This window comes from Ipomoea nil, unplaced genomic scaffold (genome assembly GCF_001879475.1).
Source record: "Ipomoea nil cultivar Tokyo-kokei standard unplaced genomic scaffold, Asagao_1.1 scaffold0688, whole genome shotgun sequence".
Taxonomy (NCBI): Eukaryota; Viridiplantae; Streptophyta; class Magnoliopsida; order Solanales; family Convolvulaceae; genus Ipomoea; species Ipomoea nil.
In genome coordinates this window covers 3525586-3541755 of record NW_017617116.1, presented here as the reverse complement: position 1 = coordinate 3541755, position 16170 = coordinate 3525586, and the positions used below count along the sequence as shown (strand labels likewise).

At 29.8% G+C, this 16170-nt stretch overlaps 2 protein-coding genes across 3 annotated transcripts; both read left to right on the top strand.

Annotated features, from left to right (window-relative positions):
• Positions 1-4360: 4360 nt before the first annotated feature.
• Positions 4361-7257, top strand: LOC109175790 (sm-like protein LSM7). 2 transcript variants are annotated; one of them, XM_019325145.1, is made up of 6 exons: positions 4361-4487; positions 4671-4740; positions 5466-5547; positions 5831-5902; positions 6339-6391; positions 6918-7257. In XM_019325145.1, the coding sequence occupies exons 2-6, from the start codon at positions 4738-4740 to the stop codon at positions 7005-7007; spliced, it is 300 nt and encodes a 99-aa protein (XP_019180690.1). In that variant the 5' UTR covers positions 4361-4487; positions 4671-4737; the 3' UTR covers positions 7008-7257. The 2 variants fall into 2 exon arrangements, with proteins under 2 accessions (XP_019180690.1, XP_019180691.1); XM_019325146.1 differs by lacking the exon at positions 4361-4487 and adding an exon at positions 4519-4537.
• Positions 7258-7864: 607 nt separating this feature from the next.
• On the top strand, positions 7865-9021 carry LOC109175789. Its single transcript, XM_019325144.1, has 4 exons — positions 7865-8142; positions 8272-8331; positions 8677-8723; positions 8835-9021. Exons 1-4 carry the CDS (start codon positions 7951-7953, stop codon positions 8920-8922), a joined length of 387 nt encoding a protein of 128 aa, XP_019180689.1. The 5' UTR covers positions 7865-7950; the 3' UTR covers positions 8923-9021.
• Positions 9022-16170: the final 7149 nt, after the last annotated feature.

The window sequence follows — 16170 nt, the reverse complement described above, 5'->3', positions numbered from 1 at the left end:
AGACCGATTTCACATTTTTAGCTACGGAGTAATAGACTAATAGTAATTGGATTTTTTTATAAATTAAAATATTGACTTTTTTTTTTTGTTTGGAAAACAAAATATTAACTCTTAAGAAAGGTATAAAGGAAGAATACATTATCCTTTGTAGATAAATAGTTATGAAAAAAAAAAAAAAAAGTATTAGCTCCTAAGATAATAAGTTAAAAGAAGAATACATTACTCCTTTAGTTATAGAAGCGATTAGTGAGTTAATGTTATCTTTAATTATGTATGGAAATAATCGTTGCATACTTACATGGAACATAAAATGAAGAAATGAGAGTTAGTATCAAATTAGCCTGGGTGGATGAGGCAAGTAAATGTAGTCTTTTCACTTATAAAATGCATATGAATTATGAATTACCGTAATTTACTTATCTACAATCATGTTATGTTAGAATGTGAGGAACTCTTAAAGTGATGGATTTTTGTTTTTTGTTTTTTTTTTTTTTTTTTGTATAAGGATAAGAAATTAGTATGTACTAATATTGTCTCGTGTGAGGCACGACTAAATATTAAAAATTTGTTTGTAATGTTATAATGAATAAATAATTATTAAAATTATTTGAAGTAGTTTATGATACAGGTAATTGAAGTACAATAAATAAATACATGAATTACAATTATATTTAAAAAAAAAAAAAAACTTGTTATTGAATATTATGTACAAATAGAATAGTACATATTATTAAACACTTCATGGTAAACAACGTTAGTAGTTGATGTACAATACGATCTATACAAATTATTATATAATTTATTATGTTCTAAGTTCTAACTATCTTCTAGTACACTCAATACCATACTAAGTGATCTTTGAAAGATTTCCGTACACCTTTCGATATGTTCCATCGCACTGAAGATTTTTTCTTTTCGAATGTTCTCAACCCTTGTTAAAGATTTATTGTCTACAAATAATGAAAACATGTACTCAATAAACATAATAAAAGTACAAAAAATGAACCAATTAGAGTTATAAAATCTCTAAAACTAAAGATTTTGAGGCGATGGGAGCTTGATTTTGTGAATCGTTTAGTTTATCGGTGTTTGTCCTACACATTCTTTACTAACATTCATCTTCTTTTTTTTTTTTTTTTAACATTCAATTGATGGATAGATGTCAATGGATGGGCCATCTCCTTCTCATCGCAGGTTACTCTGCTTCGTATTTTTTTATTAGTTAGAATTTTTTTTTATTGTTATACCTATATACAGCCCTGGTTTATTTATTTATTTTTTTAATTAGATTGGGGGTTACACCCATCAAATTAAATGCTTGATTTTGTAACCAAATTAGTTGTGTTATTTTGTAACGTAATTAAATGCATTTTTGAGGTTTGAGAATACTCTTTTGGGCGGGAATTTTTTTTCCTAATTTTTTTTTCTAAAAGTTTTTACTTTATAATAATAATAATAACAATAATAATAACAATAATAATAATAATAACAATAATAACAATAATAACAATAATAACAATAATAACAATAATAACAATAATAAAAATAATAACAATAATAAAAATAATAATAACAATAATAATAACAATAATAATAACAATAATAATAACAGTAGTAATAACACTAATAATAATAATAATAATAATAATAATAACAATAATAATAACAATAATAATAATAATAACAATAATAAAAATAATAACAATAATAAAAATAATAATAACAATAATAATAACAAAAATAATAACAACAATAATAACAACAATAATAATAACAATAATAATAACAACAATAATAATAACACTACTAATAACAGTAGTAATAATAATAATAATAATAATAATAATAATAATAATAATAATAATAATAATAATAACAATAATAACAATAATAATAACAATAATAACAATAATAACAATAATAACAATAATAAAAATAATAAAAATAATAAAAATAATAATAACACTAATAATAACACTAATAATAATAATAATAATAATAATAATAATAATAATAATAATAATAATAATAATAATAATAATAATAATAATAATAATAATAATAATAATAATAATAATAATAATAATAATAATAATAATAATAATAATAATAATAATAATAATAATAATAATAATAATAATAATAATAATAATAATAATAATAATAATAATAATAATAATAATAATAATAATAATAATAATAATAATAATAATAATAATAATAATAATAATAATAATAATAATAATAATAATAATAATAATAATAATAATAATAATAATAATAATAATAATAATAATAATAATAATAATAAAATAATAATAATAATAATAATAATAATAATAATAATAATAATAATAATAATAATAATAATAATAATAATAATAATAATAATAATAATAATAATATAATAATAATAATAATAATAATAATAATAATAATAATAATAAATAATAATAATAATAATAATAATAATAATAATAATAATAATAATAATAATAATAATAATAATAATAATAATAATAATAATAATAATAATAATAATAATAATAATAATAATAATAATAATAATAAATAATAATAATAATAATAATAATAATAATAATAATAAAAAAAAAAAAAAAAAAAAAAAAAAAAAAAAAAAAAAAAAAAAAAAAAAAAAAAAAATAATAATAATAATAATAATAATAATAATAATAATAATAATAATAAAAATAATAATAATAATAATAATAATAATAATAATAATAATAATAATAATAATAATAATAATAATAATAATAATAATAATAATAATAATAATAATAATAATAATAATAATAATAATAATAAATAATAATAATAATAATAATAATAATAATAATAATAATAATAATAATAATAATAATAATAATAATAATAATAATAATAATAATAATAAAATAATAATAATAAAATAATAATAATAATAATAATAATAATAATAATAATAATAATAATAATAATAATAATAATAATAATAATAATAATAATAATAATAATAAAGATAGAGATAGAGATGTATGTTTGTGTGTGTGTTGCACATAAAGCAAAACAGAGTGAGTATTAATTTTATGATTAAAAATATTAGACAAATAAATAAAAATAATGCACTTATATTTTATAGAAAGCAAAATATAAAATATGAACAACATTTATTGCTTAGATTATATATATATATATATATATATATATATATATATATATATATATATATATATATATATATATATATATATATATATATATATATATATATATATATATATAGGGTAGGGTTCCAGTGAAATGAAACTGCAGTGTATATAAAATGAAACTGAATAACATTTCACATTTTTGAGTGTATATTGTGCAATGAAGCCGTGGTTATATCGAAATGATCATGTAGTTGTGTTTTAATGAAACTATGGTGTATATTTTTTTGAATGTAAACTATGGTGTATATAAAATAAAATTAAATAACATTTTCACATATTTGGGTGTTATAATATTGAATGAAACTGTAGTTATATTGAAATGAAACTGTAGTTATATCGAAATGAAACTACAGTGTATACGAAATGAAACTGAATAACAAAGTTACTTTTTGCGGAACGGCGCGAAACATATGGCATTTATTTTCATTAAATAAAACGACGTCGTTCCGACGCGCGATGCATAATCGATTTGCACCGCGATGCACGATATAATTTGCCTACAGTGGCTCAATCGTTATGCTGTGCATCTGTATGCACCATGCATGGTGCATCCGGATGCAAAAAACGACGTCCTTTTGACGTCTAACTTTTAAAAAAAATCAGAATTGCATAACTACACATCCATAATTTCATAACTATACATCCAGAATTACATAACTACACATCTATAATTTCATAACTATAAATCCAGAATTGCATAACTACACATCCATAACTTCATAACTATAAATCCAGAATTGCATAACTACACATCAATAACTTCATAACTATAAATCCAGAATTGCATAACTATACATCAATAACTTCATAACTATACATCCAGAATTGCATAACTATACATCCAGAATTTAATAACTAAAAATCCAGAATGAATGAACTAAAAAATGAATAACATAATGTTGTTGCTGGAAATCGAAATCGATTTTTTTTAAAGTAGGACACGAGTTTTGATGCAAAACGACGTCGTTTTTACAACCGTATATACCATGCATGGTGCATACAGATGCACGGCATAATTTGCCACAGTGGCTGCTGCGGGCCTGTCATCAGACTTAAGTGGGCTTGAAATATAAATTTATAGCCCAAATATGCTTAAATTTTCCGTTATTTTGGGCTCATCAGACTTAAGTGGGCTTGATTAAGATCCGGAAATGGCTAGTCTTTACTCCTTTTAACTTCCACTGCAATCACTGCTGCACCTCTGCAAGACTTAGCGGGAAAGAAGAGAGAGAGAAGGGGAAGAGAAGTTAGGGCACAGCTTTTGAGCTCCGAAAGGTAATGCTTCAAGCTTCTAGCATGTGCCTTCATGTGTCACTAAGTCCATTGTATGCATTTACTGTTGCTTTTGCTTTTGCTTTTGCTTCTAAAAAATTAGGAAATAAATCTGTTAGGTTTTTGAAATTCCGTCTTGATGTGTATGAATTTACTGCATTTTCATGATTTTTGTAATTTTTGCAGGGTGTTGTTTTGCTGTTTAACTGGGGAGTATTGCAACGAATTTGTGTACGATCGAATAAAGATTAGAATGGTAGCATCTTTGTTCTGTTACACGTTCATATAATTTTAGATAAAAAGTCAAAATATCAATGCTAGATTTGAAGTTGATGAAAGCTTGTTTGAATAAACAGCTTAATATAACTATGTAAGTGCTTTTAAGATAAGGACTTCCCGAAAGTTGTTAGTTATGGAAATAAGCTCGACATAGTTTTCAATGCATAAATTATTTTTAACAAGCCTATCCAAACGCTTTACAATTGGCACAAATGCTTGCATAAGATTATTCAAATTGGCCTTATTAGTCAACTAAACTGCTCATTGAATCAATATGAATAATTTGAGTTGGCTTAAAGAAATATGAGATTGAGGACTGAGGAGCTTTATTTATGCATTTTTTAAAAATGTATCAGACTCTAAAGATGTTCTCAGATTCTAAAATTATAGTTCTAGACTTCCAGTTATTTAAATATGACTTAATTGTAGTATTAACCCCTTGTATGCATCTCCAAGTACACTTTTTTTCTTAAAAGAAGAAAAGAAGCATCAAATTTACTGTAATCAAAAGGATGTTAATTTGACAACCATGATGAAAATGGTTTTAAGCTTTATATATGTATGCTCATGTGCTTTCTTATTGTGCATTTGTGCATGAGCTACTAGTTGGGATCAGAAACAAAAAAAAAAACAGAAAACAGTTTCAATCATCTATGTTTGTTGGTTGACATTAAAGGCCTGTTGTTTGTTTCTTTCCTACAGTCAGGTAGGAAAGAAACAGTTCTAGATTTGGCAAAGTTCGTTGACAAGGGTGTGCAAGTAAAGCTTACTGGTGGCAGACAAGGTCAGTTGTTTTCTTTTCTTCCTAAGTTTTCCAGAAGCCCGAAATATACTTGCTTTGATTTGTTGTGTTATACTTTGGTTACATACCTTGGAATTAAAGACGAGTATGAAAGAGAAAAAGAATACAGAGGATCCATGTGAGGCATATATGAGAGCACTGAGATTATTTTATATCTTTGTTATTACAATTCACCGCCATGCATTGGCTAAATTATGCTTTATAATTCCATTTTGCAGTATGAAGCTTAGTTCTGACACATTGCTTATTTTTCCTCTGTTCACAGTTGTGGGAACACTAAAAGGCTATGACCAATTGCTGAATCTTGTCTTGGATGAAGCCATTGAGTATCTTAGAGGTAAAATTTTTTTGGCTAGATATAGGGATAAAGGAGAACTATTAAATTTGATCTAATTCTTCTTGACTTCAGAAGAAAGTGATGGGGGTGGGATATGCATTCCATGGGTCTTTACTGTTTGTTGTTGACTACTTGCTGTGATGGATTATTTGCATGCCTCTTTAATTCCTTCATGTTTCTCAGACCTCAGTCCTCACCAATGTTGTATTCAATTCACTTAAATCATTTGTACTGCATTATCATTTGGAAGAATGATATATTGTCTTTCTCCTCTGGTTCTTTATTCTGGCAAAGTGGAATATATATTATATTATGTAATAATTGTTTAATTGGAAAATTTCATTCTATGTATACATACTATCTTTGGAGTTTGACTGTAATGACTATTTTCATATTTCCTGTGATACTAAAAATGGCTAAACAACTTTTGGTGCAGATTCCGATGATCCTCTGAAGACAACAGATCAGACACGGCGTCTTGGATTAATTGTATGTTATGCTCTCTCTGTTTGTTTTCGTGTGTGTGTGTGTGTGTGTCTATTATTGCTTAACAGGTTGATATGTAGCATAGGTTGTAGCTAATACTGCAGCCTGTAGTAACCATGCTATTATATTATGCTTTTATTTCCTTTTCCCTTTTCGGTTGGGAAGGAGGAAGGCTTTAGTCGAGAAGTGATCTGATTACCCACTTTCTAAAGTATATATCAGAGTTTCCATTAAACTTACTGTGGTACTTACATCAACTTCTCATCAGATGGCTGGAATTTAAGTTCGAATATTGTTTGAAACTTGTAAACTTCATTAACAACCCAGTTTGATATACGTATTTTAGTAATTACCTATCTCTAATTTCAGACTCCATTTTGATACGTACATTTCTGTGTCTGTTTTCTGAATCATCCTGAAACAAATCAGCCATTTTCGAATTTATCCATCACAGCCTTGGTTCTGTATTGCAAAGAGATCTGCATCGTTAACCTTTTGAAAATTAACATGCCTAGTTGTATTTATGCAGGTCTGTAGGGGGACTGCAGTTATGCTTGTGGCGCCAACTGACGGCACAGATGAGATTGCCAATCCTTTTCTCCAGCCAGATGGAGCATAGGGCCGCCAGGAATGTCGCATCTGTTTGTAAAACAGTTTGTGCTTCGTGTTTTTGCAGTGTCCTTAAGAACTATGTATATTCCGCCCGGTGTGGTAGTCTTTTGCATTAGATAACTGCTTTCATCAAGGAATATAGGATGCTCCTTGTATTGAAGAACAGACACTATAGTTGTATTGATGCATGAAAATGTTGCTAAAAGATCGACTCTTCTCCCATCTTACACTTATAAATGTTAGTTCTTATTGTTTCATAGGTACGAGATAAGGGCTATATATGTGTAGTATTACTCATTGTGTTTTAACTGTGATAATTTTAAAATTTTGTAATAGATTTTGTTTTTTTGAAAACTTGTAATAGATTTTGTTAAATGGTCATAAATGTATTTTAGATTCCTATAACACATTTACTTTCGTTTGCATTAGTTTTTCTTGGGTGAACCCAGGTTTCCACCGTCGGACAGATGACTAATCCACTTGCTGAATTATAGGCACATCTTTTGGGTGAGACAACTGGTTTGGAGATTTAAGGTTGTTCTATACCTAAAGTCAAGATCAAACCCTTGATCTTTGGTTAAGGTTGGATGAGTTCATTTCACTTGACCACACCCTCCCGGATTCTTTCGTTTGCATTAGTGATTAAAGCATTTGTAAGATTTAAAATATAAAATTTTATCCTTTCAATTCTCTCACTTTTAAAACCAGATCATATTATAATATTAACATATATTTACGATTTGCTATTATTTTTTTTACATCCATACAATTTAGAAACTGAAAGTAAAAATAATGGGGGCATGTGGCAAAATTAAAGAAGAGGGTCCAAAAATAAAATAAAATAAAAATATGTGGATGTTGTGCTCCCATTATCCACATCTCTAAATCCATTTTAAGGAGCGCCATAAAATGCCACCAATTTGGAAACTTACACTACTGATCGCTACACCATGGCCAACCTTTCCCTAACCAGCAACTTTGTTAGCACATCACTTACACCACACCATCCCCGCCGCCTCAATCTCATAACTTCACCGGAAGATGCAAAACCTCTGCAGAGTCAAAGAGGGAAGAACACACTTATAATCACAAGCGCAGCAAAATCTGGTGGTGGAGGGGGCGGCGGCGGCCCTTTTAAATCCGTATGTCTTTCTATTCGTTTTTTTAGTTGAGACGAAACACATCTTTTTCATTGTCGTTCTCTCGGTTACCGTATATTCACTTAACTAATTGGTTGGTTATTTCATGTGTGTGTGTTTATGAGTTTGCAGATTATAAACAAGTGTAAAAGTTGTGGAGGTCAAGGTGCTATTGAATGCCCTGGATGTAAGGTGCATATCGAGTAAACCCGACTTTGTAATCTTACATAGCAAAGGACTATTGTATTCAAATAAAAAAGTCAATATTCTGTTGCTTTGCTCCCACTAAAAGTCAAACTTGAAGTCTTATGGTCTGTTACTAAAATAACAGCCCGACCAACCTGGCTGGTTAGGTTAAAAATATGATCTAGTTCTAGTTTCAATTGAAATCAAAACCATTTGGAATCTAAATAACTGGTAAAACTTCATACCAAGTATTATTTGATCTTCATGAATTAATTAGTTAAAACTTAAAAGGTTTCATTTTTATGGCAAGAATAGTAGTAATTCAAATTCTATCACCATATATGTATATAGGGTACGGGGAAGAACAAGAAGAATGGAAACATCTTCGAACGTTGGAAGTATGTTTTTTTTTTTTTTCATAAGGAAAATTATATTTTTCAATTTTGTAATTTTATTTGGGAAAATTAAATTGTAAACTTTGATTTTAATGTGATTGAAAATATATATAGGTGTTATGACTGCCAAGGCTTTGGACTGAAGGGTTGCCCTGCTTGTGGAACAGGAGGTTTAACTCCAGAACAACGTGGGGAGAGATAATTACTCACAATACAAAATGTATGATTCATTATATTATTACATGTATAAATATCATAGTTGTGACAATTTTTAAAAAATCATTTTTCAGTTTTTGGGTTAGTTATCAGTCCATTATTGTTAATTTTTTTTTTCGGTTATGAACATCCTTACCTATAATATACTAAAATTAATTTGTACTAAAATGCAATGAACTTACTAAAAATTTATGTATAGTACACTAAAAATAATTTTGTTACATGACCATTATTCTCGTCTAGTCATTTTGTTACATGACAATTGCCAATTATAAAATTTGTCATTAATATAATGTATTCAAATATATGCAAATTTAGTTGCTCTGCTAACTTTTGTAATCAATTACAATTTGCTTTTCTCTATTTAGCATGTAACATGGTACAACATATGAAAGATGATCAATGACATATGATGTAACACGTACAATATTAGGTGTCAAATTAAAGAACAAAAAAACAAAAGATAGGTAACAAATATTATCTCTGAGGGTGTTAATTGTTAGACGCCGGGTTTGGCCCTCCTTGTAATCCAAAAAAAAAAATCATATATATTTGGGTAAATTGGGTTAAAGTATCTACGAGGTTTTTGTAATATAGTGTCTTGTTCAATTTAGCCCTTATACATTTATTTTGTTCAATTTAGTCCTTGTATTTTAAAAAGTGGTGCAATTAAGGACAATATATAGTTAACGGTGTTAATATTATCGTTAACTTAAGTTACGTGGCGCTGACATCATCATTGTCACATCATGATATTTATATTCCTACTCATATATTACTTAATATAAATATTTAAATTTAATTATTTTTACCACCAATATATTAAATTAGTATGTCCAGAATAAATAATTACAAACATGTTCCTAATGAGATTTGGACACTTGATGTTAGCATGCTTGTAATTATTTATTTTGAACATATTAATGTAATAAAATAATTAATTTAAATATTTATAAAATAATATATGAGTTGGATATAAATATCATGATGTGACAACAATAATGTCAGCATCACGTAAGTTAAGTTAATGGTAATATTAACACAATTAACTATTATCCTTAGTTTCACCACTTTTTAAAATAGAGAGACTAAATTAAACAGAATAAAAATATAAAGACTAAATTGAATAAATCATTGTAGTACAAAAATTTCATAGGTACTTTGACGGGTAAATTGAGGACTAATTTTATAAATGACAATTCCTATATATACATGCTTGAGCATATCATGGGTGTATTCTAGTATGTAGTAATTCATGACAAATCAGCATAAGCAGACAACACCTAAGTAGATAAAATATCTAGAATAATAATAATAATAATAATAATAATAATAATAATAATAATAACAACAACAATAACAATAACAATAGATATTTATGCCAAGCATCTTATGCGCATCTGGATTGGACTCCCATATGGGAGGTTGTAAGTTCGAGTCTCAGTGAATGCGTAATTATGAACAAATACTACATAGTAATAGAGTCAGTAACATTCAAAAAAAAATAAATAATAACAATAGATATCAATATATAGTTCAATTGATAATGCTAGCTAGCTTTTCTTTTCATGTTGGGTAATAAGGAAATCATACAAAATCACGTACTTTCTTGCAAAGGCTATGAGATTTTTTTTTTTCTAGGGAACAATTTGGCATTGTTTGTACATGGCTTCGATAGTTGCACGCTATTTTGTTGGTCATTTTGTCAATATAATATTCAACGATTTACAGAGGAAATTAAGCTTTGATTATTTTTAAAAATAGAGCTCTTTTTACATGAGATGACACCTTCTTTTTAATAAATTATCAAATGTCTTGTAAGTTAGACAAAGAAAAAAACTACATGTACTTTTACTTTTACTCTTAACTTATACTCCTTCTCACAAATTCTTGATGTAAACATTTTTTTTTTGGGACCTACATGATAAAATTATCTTATCATTATTTACCACATAGAGTACAAGTGAGAGAGTAAAATTTGAAAGTACATGTAGTAGAACTCTTTGACAAAATTCATGGCTTCACTTTGCCTAATGTGATAGATTGGACCCTTTTTTTTTTAACAACGTTTATTTATTATTATTATTATTATTATTATTATTATTATTATTATATTTTAAAAGTGAATTGGAATTGCATGAGTGTAAAGAAATACTGTGTAGTAAATAAATTGTAAATATGATGATATGAAAATAAAACTCTTTTTTTTTCTTTTTTTTTTTGAAAGTGAGTTTTTCACCAATGGTTAATTATACCGTGCACCATGACACACATAGTAATGTACATCTCGCGCCTCTCAAAATGACGTCGTTTTGTTAAGTTGTGTAGGGAGTTGACGCGACAAAGTGTATGTGTATTTTATTATATAATTATGTACATTATGTTATATAATTATGTACATTATGTTATACAATTATGTACATTCTTTTATACAATTATGTACATCCGAAACAGAGATTTTTTTTAAGAGTTAAGAATTTATGTGTATTATGTTAGATTATGTGTATTATCTTTTCAAAAACGAGTATATGTATTTTGTTATACAATTATGTACATTTTTTAAACATGTTTAAAAGAAAAAAAAAAATTTAACAACTGACACAAAAAATATTTTTTTTTTTGGAAAAAGGGTCAAATAGACCCTCGAACTTTAGCTTAAAAGTCAATTAGGCCCTTAAACTTTTTAAAGGTGCAATTACACCCATCAACAATTCATTTAAATGCAATGAAGCCCAAAAACAAATTAATGACCTGCTATCACAGGTCATTACAGTTCAGGCCACCTTCCAGCAAATTTTCTGGCAAAAAAAAAAGTGACCGACGAAATTTTCGACAAAAGAAGTGACCGGCGAAATTCTCGACAAATCTGGGTCGGTTGCTGGTCACCTTTTTTTTGTCGAAAAATTCGTCGGAAGGTGGCCTGAACCCTAATGACCTGTGATGACAGGTCATTAACTTGTTTTTGGGCTTCATCGCACCTAAATGAATTGTTGATAGGTGTAATTGAACCTTTAAAAAGTTTAAGAGCCTAATTGACTTTTAAGCTAAAGTTTGAGGGCCTATTTGACATTTTTTTTTTTTTTAAAGTACAAAACGACATTGTTTTGCACCGCACAATGCAAATTCCCTTTTTCACAGACAAACAAATCCCTGGGGTTGTGTAAATGTGATCCACATTTGAGTTACAATTGTGGTCCAATAATATCTTGTCCACAGAAAGCTGGTTGTCAATGTTTGTCTGTACTCTCGTTCTAAAATGGTTTGAAGGGTTATCTGTGGGCCATAAAGGTCATTTCACAAATTATATAGTTCTGCATATGTAATTATGTATAATAAAAACAAAATAAGTGTGGGGGGCATCCACCCAAGTCTCAACTCACATAATATTTAGAATAAACTAATGCTACATATGCTTTTACTTTTTACTCATTATTGATGTAATTGATTCAAAAAAAAAAATCTATAAATACAATTATCATTTTCCTATTCACAATGAATATGCATCTATCATTTAATTGAGACAATAAAACACACAATACTGACTAAGTAGCAATTCTTCAAAATCACTCTTGATTATATATTTTGACTGGTTCAATTCCTTCCAATAATGAAGGAGTAGATAGATTATATTATTGGTGTGACTATATATGAATAGATGGGATAACTAAGTAGCTAGCTAGCACGCACAATTATACTCCGATGTATGAATATTGTTCATACAATGGCACGTGAAGTTAGTATATATTCAACAATTAATTGGAGCAATATATTATGCAAGAATGTGGAGGCGGGCTCCCGGCTGGGCCAAATGAAATGTTCCATCAATGTCACCTAGATTTGAGTTATTCTTGAACACACGTTTTTATTTGAAGGAACTAACCCTAACCCATCTTGTCATGGAGGAACTTAATTGCTTTCAATTCAAACAATTCAACATTCTATTTATTACAAACAATAATGACCAAATAACAATATCCCGATCGAGTTACGTTGTTTGATTGATTCCAAGTTCTCCGTTGCATATATATTTATGCGCACAAGATATCTTCACCACAGTGATTGGTCAAAGTTTCCTAATGACTTTTTAGGTTTTTAGTGGAGTTCAAACCCCAACTTTGTCACTAAGCTGGAAACAAGATTAAATATTAATTGATCGACTATTTGTGTTAATTAGCATGCGGGGCAATGATATAGTAGATATATGACTTTACGAATTAATTGATGAGGTAGTAATTTTCATTGGTTTTTATTGAAAGCCCAATTTGCTTTAGAAAAATTATTTTTTCCCGACCATTTTTTGTTAAAATAAATATTTAAAAAATTGTAGCATTTGTGCACACATTATTGCGATTTGCGACCATGGACACCATCAACTCCAAAACCCATAAAATCACACATACTCCCGTGAGACAAAAGATATATTATTGCTAATTTCTTCAAAAAATTTAACCAAATGTTTTCTTAAATGATGCATATGTTAATCTTCTTCTTTTTTTTAGGAAGGGGATACCCTACATATACACACTAGTTCCCTCAAGTGAAGTTCGAACCTATGGGGAGCAATCGGATACCAATGGACCACAAAATTCTTGGTATGTTACATCTAATTTAGTCATGTTGAGTTTAGCTAATTCATAAATAATTAATGACCGTAAAAAAAAAAAATAAATTGACACTCAATTGTAACAAGTTAATTACTTGATGGGGCCATGGGACCCAGAGGGCATTTTATTGGGAACGAAAGTCTTGACCCAAGTGGGGTCCATTTGTATTGCCCAAAAAGAAGAAAGCCTGGAGCAAAATAATATAGGATCGGAGGTGCCGCCATGGTGTATCAAACCCACAACGTAACCTTCACAAGTCAACGCACGACCCAACCCACCAAGTCGCTATTTATTTTGTGTACTAGATGCATGGCATGAAACTCTACTTATGCATGGGAAGTGCGTTAGAAACAAAGTAGTAGAGATGACACATGTGTGGCCAAGAATGAAGACTAGTCGATGTTGTACATTTGTCAACCATCCGGGAGGTCTTTAACACTATAAAGAGGTCTCCTAGTCAAGCGGTGTGGGTCCTAGTATTATTTCTAGTCAACTATTTGAGCTAGTATCTTGGGCTTTGTACATACTCTCCGGGCATTACTAATTAAGATCGAGTTGTGATTGCCCACTTTAAGTCTTTTTTAATTAGAACATCCACTTTTGATCCTAGTATTACTATGACATGAGCATTTTCCTTTATCAACAAATCAGTTTAAATATCGTTAAATACAAAGGCATTTCGGTCTTCAATTATGGGGTTTTTCAAAAAAATAAAAAATAAATATAAAAAATATAGCAGGTCAACCTATTTTGTATTTTTTAAAAATCAAAATATCTTTGTATTTAATGGCATTTCAACGATTTTGTTGACGGAGAACTAAAAATAGTCATGCCACAATAGTACTATGACCAAATAAGGATTAGATATTCTAATAAAAAAGGACTAAAAGTGAATTGTCACCTATAAATCTAGAATAAAAAATGGAATGAAGTCCAAGCAACAACTAATCAAATACATACAACCGGCCACCACTAGCTTAAGCATGCTTAAGTTGGCATGTATTTTAGTCAAATCATATATTGTCCTGAAAGAGACCACTGAGCAAGTAGAGTGTGATTCTTATATTTAAATGTCACAAGTTCGGTTAAACCCGTCAAACATAGTATTCCTTGTGTGGTTAAACAAATCCGGCAAGATTAGAGTTAAAATAGGTCTGAGTCAATCTTATGTACGTAAAGTACTGTACTATGCTTACTTCCCAGGGGGTCACTCATACCGAGATTGCTGGAAGGCACACTTAACCACAGAGTTCTATCATCCCATCTTGGGACTGAACTCCCGAGATTGCTGGAAGGCACACTTAACCACAGAGTGCTATCATCCCATTTTGGGACTGAACTCGGAACTCCCGAGATTGCTGGAAGACACACTTCTGGAAGGCACACTTAACCACAGAGTTCTATCATCCCATCTTGGGACTGAACTCCCGAGATTGCTGGAAGGCACACTTAACCACAGAGTGCTATCATCCCATCTTGGGACTGAACTCGGAACTCCCGAGATTGCTGGAAGACACACTTAACCACAAGTGCTATCATCCCATCTTGGGACTGAACTCGGCTTTCACCTCGCCGTCAATTCGAACCCGTGACCTCAGACCTACGCCCACATCCCATCTTGGGACTGGACTCCGGAGATTGCTGGAAGGCATACTTAACCACAGAGTGCTATCATCCCATCTTGGGACTGAACTCGGCTTTCACCTCGACCCGTGACCTCAGACCTACGCCCACATCCCATCTTGGGACTGGACTCTCGAGATTGCTGGAAGGCACACTTAACCACAGAGTGCTATCATCCCATCTTGGGACTGAACTCGGCTTTCACCTCGACCCGTGACCTCAAACCTACGCCCACATCCCATCTTGGGACTGGACTCGGCTTTCACCTCGCCGTCGATTCGAACCCGTGACCTCGGCTCTGATATCAATTGTTGGATCTCAGCGCTGCACTATGCTTACTTCCCAGGGGGTCACCCATCCCGAGATTGAGAGATTGATGGAAGTTAAGCACGCTTAACTCCAGAGTTCTATGGTACCCGATTGTCATATCCTACTTAAAACCAATTTGTGATAAGTAGGTGGACATTAACCATTTAATCACATCCCTCCATGGTAAGCCACATCGCCACGTCTCGAATCGAGTAAGGGCTGGACTCGACCAACCCGGCCGACGCCCAACAAGTACTATTGAGCTTTAGTAGATTTGTTTGGGACAGGGTGGAATATGATTACCTCTGTCATCTCCTATATATAGTTTGCAGATTATTACATACAAGAGAGGAGGGCAGCTATCGCACACAAAAGTAGAGCTTATCTACTGCACGCCCTCAAATAATAGTTGAAATTTTTCTCATACAATAAAAAAAATAAAAAAACTAATACGGTTGTACGTCATTATGTTTATGTAGTAGCCTTTGATTTACCATAAAGCATACAATCGCTACTCGAAGGTGTGCTCTAGCTAGATGAAGCTCGCCTTGTGATCTTGACTCATAAAAGACCACAATTGTGTATAATAGACGGGCTGCGCTCAAACCAGAAAGTAATAGAAATCTCCTACGGGAGTCCAACGTTGTAATCTGACCAATAGTAAAATTAACATCAAGAATATAATAATGTAGTAATAA